The following is a 12,243-nucleotide window of genomic DNA, read 5'->3' as shown; positions in this document are numbered from 1 at the left end:
ATGTCAAAAAGAGAATTCTGCCAGAAAGTAATAGAAAATATGATCTCATTTTTTTTTCCTTTTTACATAGTAAGAAATAAATGAATAAACATTTTTTTTGTTTGACACAAGTAGTGCATCATAACACTTAAAAGGACATACACATACATACACGCGGTCATTATGATTCAAATGGATAATACAGTGACCGCAATGCCAGTGAACGGGGTTTGAAATACAAGGTGGAAAAATAATTTTCAAATTTTTTTATTCTTGTGCCGTCTTTAGACGTACATTGTAAGAAAACATTTAAATAAATAGAATAGAAATGTAGAGTTAATGTGATATCTGATTACTGCCTTTAAATTTTTTGATATAGATTTCCTTGATGTATTCTGCGAAGGAATATAGTAGCTCTAGCAACGAAAAATAATTTCCAATGAATAGTTTTTATTTTTCCAAAGGACGGGTTTATGGTTTCCAATTGGTGGCTTCTAATTTTTCAAAAGACGGTTTGCATGCTCCAAAAGGACGTTTTTTTCCTTGTTTAATTTTTATTGCGTAATGACTGATAGTAAATAAACTTACTGTATAAGCTCATGATTTACGTACTTCTCAAACGTGCTTATTGAGTGTTGAATAAATGTTTTAGGCAACTGAGCTATCCGAGAATAAGTAAATCTCCCAATTATGCTCTTTCTTTAATACACACATTTGATTTTCATAGTTATCATACATAATTTTGTTAATTAATGTGTCTTCTAGATTTTATGAAGTAATAATTAACATTTGATTAAGTTTTGTAATTACTCATAATTCTGGCTTGTCCTATAAACTTTCTGCTTATTGTAAAAATGAACGAAAACATGAACAGGGCCATAAAAAACTTAACGTAATCAATTCACCATATCCGTGATAATACATTCACTATGTAAATAATTGGTTAGCCACCTCTTTTTATCCCTTGTTGTAGCTGCTAATGAAAAAGCTGAAAGGGGTCTATCCAGTATTGCCATTTCATAGGACAGCCCACAGTAAAGTGGAAAGTGTCTTCAGCTACATCGGAACAAATAAGACATAGAGGGGAATCGACTGTCTTGACCTTCCAGTGGTAGCGAGTATCGGTGACGGCCAACTTATCATGAAGCAATCACCACCAGAACATGGAAGCAGTCGTAGGCATGTCTAAGGTCCAAAAACCTTTCTACTGAGAGGCGGATAACTGGGAGCTAGGCAAAGAACGGTCGGACAAAAGTAGCGGGTGCCAGCTCTAGCGAAGGGTGTATAGGCTAATCCGATATTTTAATGTAAACAGTCTAAATGTAGAACGAAAATCTGAGTTCAGCTCTCCCACCACTAAATTGCTAATCGTGTACAGTTAGTAATACCGGGAAGAAAAACGATGTTTTAACAAAACAAAGCTTAGCCACTGTTGAAGCTGTGGACGCCATGTGATCCGACAGAACAGAACAGCAAAAACTATTTCTTATGACATAGATAGTGAACGTCCATCCAATAGTCTTGAATACACTGGATAATTGGTAACATTGTTTTTTAGACATAGGAAGTAGTTCCACAATAAAAGGAATGAAAACAAAGCAACCTTCTGTCATTTTTACTATACTGTTATAACAGCAAAGAAGCATTACTGACGATATCATTGAAGATAAAAGCCTAGTAGGCTATACTATATCCAGTTTACCGTCATCACGTTTTCGAGAAATCAAAGTCTATCAGGGGATAAATCAAAATTCCTTGGAAGTAACAAATAACTCTCTATAAAGAAGGCATCCGCATTACACAAGAAAGAAAAATATTGTATGTTGTATACCCACAACACTTTAGAACAAGTAACAAAGACTCTGCAAAAAAAAAAAACGAGCATCTGAAATATTCAATCGGACTGCTAAAGAGATCCATAATTCTACAAGACATGATTAAAAGCTTGTTCTCAAGAAGTCAATTTATCAACATGTTTTAAAACTCCTATTTGTTGTCCTAACTCCTCTTTTTATAAGGTTATAATGCTTTATACACAAATACAAAATGGTAATTTAAGACTAATTGAGCGCATGGTAATTGAATTTCACGTTTTTTTTATAGGAGATCATGCCATTTATTCACCACTCAGTAAACATGTTTGAGAAGTACGTAAATAATGAGCTTATACAGTAAGTTTATTTACTATCAGTCATTACGCAATAAAAATTAAACAATGAAAAATTAGAAGCCACCTATTGGAAACCATAAACCCGCCCATTGGGATTGCGGTTACTGTAGCTCTACTAAACTATATTTATAGAAATCCTGTTTCTTGTACTACACAAATAGGTAATTTTTACATTCAAAAAGAAAAAATGATGCATAAAAAAGGATACTGTATTTAATGTTAAGGAAATAATAAGCGAGGAAATGTAAATTTGTCTAGTTTTTACGGCATAACTGTGTTTTCAACCTAGTTTTTAATATTAAATTTCAGAACTACCTTAATCATAGTACTCTTTTTTAAGTACTATTCTTATGTTTATGATGATGAGCATTTTTATTTACAAAGAAAACATATAGTTCTGCAAGTTATTTTTTTGGTGAAGTTTCATTAATATTTCTTTAGCAATTGCAGAATTATATGAATAAAAGAAAATTTTAAGTTGGATAATTAGACGTTCTTCACAAAAAAAAAAAAAAAACATTGCCACCCGCATAACTGGTAGATCAACTTATTTACAGTTGGCTGTTGCTTTATAGATTACTGACGTTGTTATTTAATAATTGGCGATGTTATTGATACCTTGGTTGTCTCATGGAGTTGTTGATTAAACGTATCTACCGGCGTTGTTAGATTTAATACCAACGCTGCTGCTAGCATTGGAATAAGTGCGAATACATTAATAGTCGCAGAAATAGAAGCTGCTGCAAGCATTTCATTATATCCTACAGCCAAGTTGGTAGGCAGCCTATGAATATAGTTTTGAAATTGGGTTTCTGTTCGCTTGAGATATATAACAATTTTGAGTTGTGCTGAAGGATGTTATTTCTGAAATTTATAAAACTCAATAATACTCTATATTAATTAATTTCAGTTGTATGAAAGCTTTTATAAAGGCGTATCCTTTCTCCATATTCGTTTTATTTCATAGTAATAACTGAAAAAGAAGGAAAGTTTTTCCCAGAATTCATTTTTTTAAAAAAAATCAAACAAATAGCATAATCATAGTATTTGAAATAACTCTGGTTGTAGCACATACTTTTATACTCTCTATTCTAGAATTAACAACTTTGATACTTGGTCTTGTTTGTTTTTCCTATGCCCATTTAATATGTCAATGGTACAACAATATATTGATGTATTAAAGGCCTTATGGGTTGTAAATATCTCAATCCGGCTACAATCAATCATCATCGTTTTAACTGGAAGATGTCTACCAGCAATTTTGTTTTTAAGCAAATTCAACTATTGAGCATGTATGTACTGTTTCTAACATCAGAGATGAAAAATAAGTCGGTGCCCCTTTGTTGTGACAGGATTACGAACGACGATTGTAAAAAGACGGTAATAAACCTTTAAATCATTGAAAAAAAGGCGCATATCCTATGTGTAGAAACATGTACCATTCTTCAGTATTTAGTAATAATTCTAGGTGCTGAAGAGAAAGCCAAGAGATAAAAGAAGTGTCAACGTGCTCTCTAAACAAAGTGTGCTTTTTCTTCTTTTCTTCTTTTGAATACTTTAACTGTAAGTCAGCTCTCCCCTCCTTTTTTTTTTTTGTTATGATACTTTCTTGAGAAGTAATACCTTCATCTGATAATAACATTCTGAACATCATAGCATTTATTAAAAGATCTGGTGGAAATTGGTTCATGTCAATATGATTCTCAAACGTACCAGGCTCTTTCTCATTTAAGCAAAGTAAAGCCTTAATGAACTTTCAGTCCATAAATTTTTCAACAATCTCTTCAATCCATTTTTTGATGTCAGGAGAAAGCCTCGACTTAATAGTTCAAATTTGGAAGAGCCATGGTTGACGTGCCCCTGCTTGTAGGCAAAATCAACTTTAACCTCACCGTTTTTTTTTTTTTTTTTTTTTTTACTAGAGTGGCTACATCTAGCCTTAACAGACGGGGTTGCCCCTTTCTTGACTACATGGACGGACTTTTTTCCTTGTGATTTATTAGCGTATCATAATGATCACAGTAGTATTTTATATTGTCGATAAGGGTTTGAAAAGCCTTTAAAAGTTTTTCACTGGGTTTGGGTGATTCTTTTCTTAATGCTACAAGTCCAATAAAGAAACCAATCAGGGTGTTTATTCACTATGTTTTATTGCCAAAATAAAAATGAAGCTTCACAGCTAAATTGAAATGGGCCACCTTTTCATGATAAAAAAGCTTGTTCGCGATGAGTGTATTTAATGTTAATATTAGTTGTTCATTTTGCTGCTTGGTTTGTTATCAAAGAGTGAAAGAAATGAAGACGGGAATTTAAAAAAAACACACATTTAATGACTGCTCAAAAATTGAATGTATTTAGACTTCTCGATCAATATGCATGGTGCTGTTATGATCTTCTTTGTTAGATTGATAAGATGCCGAGGATGCTAATGAGCTGAATGCTTGAGAGGTTGTGGATGATAGTCTATTTCCTAAAAGGGAAGTTTTCGCTTGTGTCATGTATTCCATCTGTTGCTGCACTTGTGATGCAGGGGATGATTGTACTTGCTTTAATTTTGCCTGCTGCTGTGCAAAACCTTCATTCTTTTTTTGGCTCGCCTCCAGCATGTGATGAATATATGGATATATACAGCTTTTTTCAGGACTCTCGATTAATGTTAAATGCTCTAAAATCGAATCACTTAATCCAGTAACCAACTCCAATAATAAAGTCTTCATCGTTCGAAGTGGCATTTCTCCTAGGGGAACTTTTGCATTCTCTCGACGCTTCCATTCCGTAGGAGGAACTGCGATAAGAAATCGATTGATTTCATATAGTAATTCATCAGGATTTAACTGTTGATTGTCAATTGCTTTTCGAATCGTTTTAGCTAGTTTCCAAAGGCATTTCATGATCAACTCAGTATATTTAATTTCTTTTTCTGTTGGAGAATCACAAGTGCTTAGGCTAGAAGAGCAACTTACTAGGATAGAGAAGAGAGCACTTAAAAAAGAGAAATGTTAATGTAAGTTGACCCTTTTGGTGAATATCATACCTGAATACCATATTCAAGTTACTGTTTTCCAGTACTCTAACCATTGCAACATTCCAAGCCTTTGAGAGCTGAGGTCCGGATTCTGAAGCGAGCATGTTTTGATCTAGCAAGCGGTGTGCTAGTTCTTGTAATAGCTGGCGCAAAGAATCTTGAGAGGCAGCACTAGCTAACTCACGATTTGAGAACAACAGGATAAGAACGTTTACTGAATATTTGGAAAGTCGTGTAAAATCTGGATGACGAGAGTCCACTGTGGAATAAGTTGACTTGATGGCATTAACTAAAGTATTAAGGTGAGGAAGAATAACATTTGGGTTTTGTGTGATCAATTTAACAAATTGTTTCAAAGCATTGATAACTGCTTGTGAATTTCCATTGGTGATTTGGGAGATTAAAGTGATTACAGGATCTTTTTGGCTATCGTTTCTTGCCGCAGGCTGCCTTTGTTCTTGCTGGATCCTTATCTGATGAGATTCATACTGATCATTATTTGATTCATGAATTTTTGGTTCATAATTGACTACTACATCTTCCATTGGCTCGGGATTGCGTATATTTTGGTGACGTGAAACATGTTGAGGCATAAAGAGACCTTGAGGCTTTTCATTTTGAGAACGCACGTCAAGCTGGGGAAAGCTGTTGGTTGCAGGCAGTTGTCCTTCACTGGGCTTCTTTATAGAGCCTGTATGTGGAGTATCTATTGGCCTTTTGACTTCCTTTTTATCTTGAGACTGCCTATTGGTTAATGTTGATTGTGGCGCTTCTGATTCAGGAACGCTGGATATGCGCGATATACGTCTTGGCGATGGAAGTCCTGTTTTTAACGATTTGGTATGATTAGGACTTGCAGTGATGGGTGGTGCGGGATCATCTGTATTTGTCTCGGGATGCCTTTCCATTTGCGATATTCTTCGTTTGCTGGTTGTCAATCCCTTTACTGATTCAATAAGTGGCATTACTGTTTGCCGTTGTGCAGCTTTCAATTCATTCGCTTGGCGAGCAACAGTGTCATAGCCAACAAGAGATACAAGGATTGGAATAAAGGTCTGAGCAGCCTTTCGAACATCAGCATTACGATCTTGCAGACAAGAGAAGAGTGGACTAATCATTGGCATCCAATCGGAATGAGCAGCTTTGGTTTCTTCTGGAATGGACATGTTCAACCAAGTCAACAAATCCTTGCGAAGCGTAGGCGACTGATTTGCCAAGCCAGTAGCAAAAGTGCTAATCAATTGATCCATGCCACACGTTTTCCTGAATTGATCTAATGTAACTATACCTGCAGTACGAACGTTTGCCTTATTGTCCGAAAGAACAGCAACAACAGGTGTTGCAAACAGCTTTATGTACTTTTCAAATGGTTTACCCATTGCTGCAGTCAAAAGTCCAGTGATTTCAATAGCCTGAATCTGTAAGATCTTATTGCTGTCATTCAATCTTTGTATTAAAGCTGTTGGAAAATCGGAACCGAGAGATGGCTTGATACGATTATTGGCGCCAGATATGATCCTTAGTATTTTATCAAGACCTTCTTTACGGATCTTCCAATTACTGTCTGTACATTCTGGAACTGTCTTGTTCAATTGTCCTGAAATATCTACACGTGGAAGCAAGTTTTCAAGAGTACTTGAAGCCTCTGTATTTCTTGCGTTGGCATCTGTATTCCTATTATCGACATTCATCTACCAAAAAAATAAATAAATAACTTTATCACAAATATAAGAAAAGCACGTTACAATTTTACGAGATCCCTTGGTAGGTTGAGGTGGATCTAACTTTGAAACTCTTTCAAATTCTGTTTCAATAATGGTCAACAAAGCAGGATTGGCATTCCCAATAAATGATTTAATCTCTATCAAAGTACAAATGAGTTTAATAATATTATGCCTTGTCTTTTTTATACCTGGGCCAATGTATTGCCTTAAGGCACCCAAGACAGTAACTGCACTTGTCCTAACAGCCACATTCGTATTACCCAATGCAAATTTAACAAGATCAATCAAATCACGTATTTGCAAACCAGCGATACCAAAGTCTATTAGGCAGCTGTGAATCCAAAGCAAGGAATCCGATAATACTTTTGGTGACTTGGCTGACTTGAGCACGGGATATGCTTGAGATAGCACAAACTGCAACGAAGTCCTTTCGGCAATGACCATCAAACATTCTCCAGCCGGCCTTTTCAACTTGATATCACTTAGTTTTTCAACCATCGCAGGTATACACAGCGTAGCACACGCTTTGCTGAATTTGGAGCAGCGAGTGGCCAAGATTTGAATGCAATAAAACATTTTACTCATCACCTGGAAATTCATTTCTTTCCAACTAGGCTTTTTAGAAAAGGAACGAATGACGATTTCTGGTTCGATGGATGATTCATCCATAAATTCAAAGTGTGTACAAAGCGATTCCATAGCTGCCAATCTAAGTTTCCATTGAGATTCTTGCAAGTCCTTGTGAATGTTTTCAGGTATAAACTCAGTAGCCTGTGCTTCAGCATCTTCTTGTGAAAATTTGTATTTGATTGTCTCAGGTTCACTGGTTGTCGGTAACTTGACTGTCTTTTTAATAATATTTGGAGAAGTTGTAACAGGCTTTGGTTTCGATAAGGACAATGCAGGTCTTTTTGGAGCTGTGCCTCCAGATAACTGAGTCAGTGGTTTTCTTTTGAGTGGGTTTGTTCTGGCGGGAGGCCCTTTGCCTACGACCATTAGCTCTGGTAGGAGTTTAGCCATTGGTTTGGGTGGAGCTCTTTTGATTGCAGATGATGCGATTGATTTCTTTTGTGGTTGTGCTGTTGGTTTCTTGGAAGCTTTGGCCATGACAGTGACCTTTTCATAAAACTCTTTGATTTTATTCATCTTGATGTCATCCAATCCATCCGTAAAGGTCAACATGGCTTTTTCACCCAGCAATTTCATCATTGTACCTAAACCTTCTGCACCTGCTTCGCGGACATTTGCATCTGCATCACTCAATAATTTTCTGAACATGTCTCCAAAGGATTTAATTTCTGTTTTTCCTGGCATCTCTTTTATTTCTCTCAATCTCCTTGATACAAGTTTAAAACACTCTGATCTGACCTGAGGGCTTTTATGTTTTGATGCTACACTCACATCCTCTGTCAATTCGTGTAAGGGCACTGAAGCAAATACTGCATTCAGTCCATTGGCTAATTGTTCCAAGATGACGGGTTTCCTCTCTTTTAGTTTTTCGATCATGGGTGGTGCGATAATGTGCTTATATTTTCCAAAATCCGCTCTAAGGCCTTGAGCGATGCTTTCCACACAGTTTGCTGCAACACCAACAAGCAAGACATTTGCATCATTAATGCGCTATACAATTTGAATATGTCTATTATGTTATGAAGAGGGTTGTATTTGTCTACCTTAGCGAGTGCCAATATAAGTTCAGAATAATCCTTGTTTACGATTTTAGGAGTTTTTGATTGAGCTAACAGTGCATCTAAAGCCTCTCTTCTTTCTTGCCATTTTTTGGATGTCTAATAATGGGGAGGGGGGTCTCATTAGAGATTAGTCCTATTTTTGTCATTGATAATTTACTAGTAGTTCATAAAAGTTTCCTGGCAATTTTAAAGTGATATCCACAGGATCAGCAAGGTCATAAGCGTCTATTTCTTGTTCCATTTCAATGTCACTGTCCGGACCTGCTACACACAGAGAAGTATATTAATGTTATCTATCAAATACTTTTTCTTATTGTATATATACTTTGTTGCTCCATCAGTGTCATTTCTTTCTGTTGTTGTATAACTTGTTCTGACCGAACTAATCGTTCAGGCGTTGGTTTTCCAGCTGGTAATTTTTGAAAGGCCTCTTCTAATTCTTTTAATTGAACTGGTTTCAAACCCGACAAACTTGTCATGATCGATTGACCCAGCCAGTGATAGATGTCTACTGTCAATGCAAATGTCTCTGCTCTTACACTTTTATCAGTATGCCCAAAAAGTTTTGGTAATAATGTTAATATTGGTTTCGGGTTCACTTTTTTGATTCCAAATTGTCTACCAAGACATGTAAAGTTATTATTGCTGGTATTAACGTTCTCATTGTTTTTCATTACCTGACAAGCTCTTTAATAGTGACTACTGTTTGAACTACTACTTTTGGTTGTTTTGCAGTTGTACCCGGTAAAATATATTCCTATCATAGAGCTTATCAGTCTCATGCTCTTTTTCACTGTCTTTTTTTTTTTTTTTTTTTTTCTGCTTTACAATAATGCGATCAGGTCGATCTACTTCTGCATAAAGTAAAACTATTTCTGTCGCCTTTTGTCTTGTCCCTGCTTTTGCTGCACCAAAGCACTTTTCAACAAGGCTTGGAATGACATTTTCACAAGTACTATTTGAAAATGTATTATTTAAATATGGATCAAAGCAATCGCATTTTTTTTATATACTTGAAAGCATGAGGAGCATTAGCAACATATTCAAGAATAGCTGTCAAAGCAACTTCTTGAGCTACAGCATTAGCATCCGTCACCATTTTCTTTAAATGAGGCTCAAAAGTATCAAAATCAGAATTTTGTAAAGGCTTGTGAAATGATTGAGCTAATTCTTCATAAGCTGAAACACGAGCTTTCCATGACTTTATTAAAACGAACAAGTGTTATTGCTAGTGAAAAAAGCAAGTCTATTATTTACTTTATGTTGTAATCGATCGATAATTGAAAAAGAAGAAAAGTCTTCTTCCGCTGTTTGTCCATTCATAACGTATGCAAGAAAGAAAACGACGACAACAGTTAAAAAAAAAAAAATAAAGCAAAGATCCGAATCGGATGCTGAATGTACGTGCGCGCCCTTTATAGACAAAAACGCGTTTAAAGGGCATTTCATTATTCCACGTTTCTAAATTAAGGAGGATTATGCTCTAAATTGAAGAATGTTTGTCAATAGTTGTGATAATAAACCTTTTTTTTTTTAAAAAAAAATAAAAAAAAAAGTACAATGCAATCTATCTCGAGATAACTACATTTCATTATAAAAATGATACCTGTTAAAGAGATGAAATAGAAAAGTAGAGAGGCTAAAAGGGGTGAATTGGGGGAGGAGAGAGAGAAAGAGAAAGAGAAAGTGAAGATGATTAATAAGGAGAAGTAGTCTCATGGGAAGGCACGCGGTTATATAATTTTACCAATGAAAAAGGGTTTTGGGAAAAAAAAAAAAAAAAAAAAAAAAAAAGGGGGCCAATGAAAATTAATATAAATAAGCGTCTAATCTTTTTTTCATTTTTCATGTGTATTGTCACCCCCTTTCTTTTTTTTTTATTCTTCTTTCTTTTTAATAATATTTTATTTATGCAAATATGAATATAAGTGAATTATTGATCTCTAATAATAATAATGATAATAGCGTGAGTAGTGAACCTGTTCAAGACAGTGATCTGATGCTACTTTGGGAGAGATTATTATTGAATTCTGGGTTTAATATGAAATCTTGCAATGAACGCAACACATTGACGGACAATATACTGACACCTAAAATGAAATCAACATTTATACAACAAGACATACCAATTCATATAAAGATCATTGGCAGACACTTGAATGGTTCATTCAGATGTCATATTGGTACTAGCAAAGCATCGCGTCCTATACGTTCCACTGAACTCAATCAACAAATGAGATTACTGGCTGTATTCTTTCGCACTGAAAATGCTAAAAGTCAATTGATTTCACCGGAATTTATATTCTTTCCTACTTGGTTACTTCACTTATTTCGTTATACTCAACATGGACTTACTCCAGGTAGGACAGATGTTAGATTCTTGGAGAATGCAAGTATGGCTAAAGAGGATCATATTTATCGCTTAAACCATGTACTGAATTCACTCTTTCGCTTCAATATCCATCAATTTGATTCAGTTAAGTTGGCAAGTGTGATTGAACTGGCCAATTTTCTATTTGACACGGCTGGTTTAGAATACCTTCATCTACCTCGTCCCATTTTCCCTACTGAAAGATCACAGCATCCTCATCTACCTCCTCAACCCACCTTGTATGCTACCTTGCTGCTTTTATTACATTCCCCAAGACCTGCGAAATTTAAACCCATGTGCTTGAATTGCAACACAAAATTTGCTTCGAGACGTCGACTGTGTGTGGCCTGTTATCGTTATCAACTCAAACATGGCGAATCCAGGCCACTTCGACTGATTGTTGCCAATCGACCTGGACCCAAATTACTGACGACGGATGATTCAAAACAACCTTTGCCTTTGGTATTTTACGCTCCAACTGAGCTTGGCACGAGCAACAAAAAGCATTGTGCTAATTGTGGCGTACAAGAGACACATCAGTGGTATCGCAATCTGTGTGGTCACGGTCACTGGTGTGAGACTTGTAAAAGCTATTACCTTCGTCATAACAAGATACGACCTCCTGAATTATTCATAAAGGCAGCCAAACGTAAAGTGGACGTAAGGTCCTTGGTCAGTTGGTCTTGGGATGATGTTCCACTGCACAGCCCATCTGACAGTAGTATCTCATCTACTTCTAGTTCTCAACCAACCACACCTCAATCTGAATCCAGTCATGATTCATTATTATACAGAAGAAGATCTTCTGCTTTTTATTTTTGTAAGTAAAGCTTTTATATGATCCCTTTCTCTCTTTTCCTTATTCTTATGTTTATGACTCTCTCTTTCTCTTTCTTTTGTTGTCATTGTTTTTCTTTTTCTTTTTATATATAAGTTCATCTATGTTTCAGCAATAAAAAAAAAGGCTCTATTTTTACAACATACCATAATAGCAATCATATTTTCAGGGAGTGGAAATCAAAATATGAAAAAGTGAAAGGGGGGAACAATCCATTTATCATTTATGTGATTGATGATAAACAAGAGTAAAGTAAAAAAATACATACAGCAGTGATCATCATACACTGTCTAATGCCTTTCTTTAGTCTTTCTGGTTTATATTGTGCTGCTTGTAATGTGAGGAATTAAGCCTGTTTGGATCAATATGATATGAATCCTAATTGTCTTCAAGATCAGTCTATCTTTGTCTCACGGTGTAATTATGACTGCTAACCATTGTGTGA

The 12,243-nt window shown here is 35.6% G+C and overlaps 3 protein-coding genes across 3 annotated transcripts; 2 read left to right on the top strand and 1 right to left on the bottom strand.

The window, feature by feature from the left end:
• Positions 1–2,025: 2,025 nt before the first annotated feature.
• Positions 2,026–2,469, top strand: RO3G_09528 (uncharacterized protein; the record flags this gene model as incomplete). Its single annotated transcript, XM_067664113.1, has 4 exons — positions 2,026–2,028; positions 2,083–2,150; positions 2,282–2,310; positions 2,459–2,469. The coding sequence occupies 4 exons, from the start codon at positions 2,026–2,028 to the stop codon at positions 2,467–2,469; spliced, it is 111 nt and encodes a 36-aa protein (XP_067520214.1).
• Positions 2,470–4,503: 2,034 nt separating this feature from the next.
• RO3G_09527 (uncharacterized protein) lies at positions 4,504–9,912 on the bottom strand (the record flags this gene model as incomplete). Its single annotated transcript, XM_067664112.1, has 11 exons — positions 4,504–5,095; positions 5,184–6,865; positions 6,920–7,035; positions 7,087–8,518; positions 8,572–8,685; positions 8,747–8,853; positions 8,915–9,207; positions 9,267–9,346; positions 9,418–9,544; positions 9,603–9,790; positions 9,847–9,912. 11 exons carry the CDS (start codon positions 9,910–9,912, stop codon positions 4,504–4,506), a joined length of 4,797 nt encoding a protein of 1,598 aa, XP_067520213.1.
• A 1,072-nt stretch (positions 9,913–10,984) lies between these two features.
• Positions 10,985–11,788, top strand: RO3G_09526 (uncharacterized protein; the record flags this gene model as incomplete). Its single annotated transcript, XM_067664111.1, has 1 exon — positions 10,985–11,788. One exon carries the CDS (start codon positions 10,985–10,987, stop codon positions 11,786–11,788), a length of 804 nt encoding a protein of 267 aa, XP_067520212.1.
• Between the last annotated feature and the right edge of the window lie 455 nt (positions 11,789–12,243).

This window comes from Rhizopus delemar, genomic scaffold (genome assembly GCF_000149305.1).
Source record: "Rhizopus delemar RA 99-880 supercont3.7 genomic scaffold, whole genome shotgun sequence".
NCBI classification, from domain to species: domain Eukaryota; kingdom Fungi; phylum Mucoromycota; class Mucoromycetes; order Mucorales; family Rhizopodaceae; genus Rhizopus; species Rhizopus delemar.
This window is presented reverse-complemented; position numbering and strand designations above follow the sequence as displayed.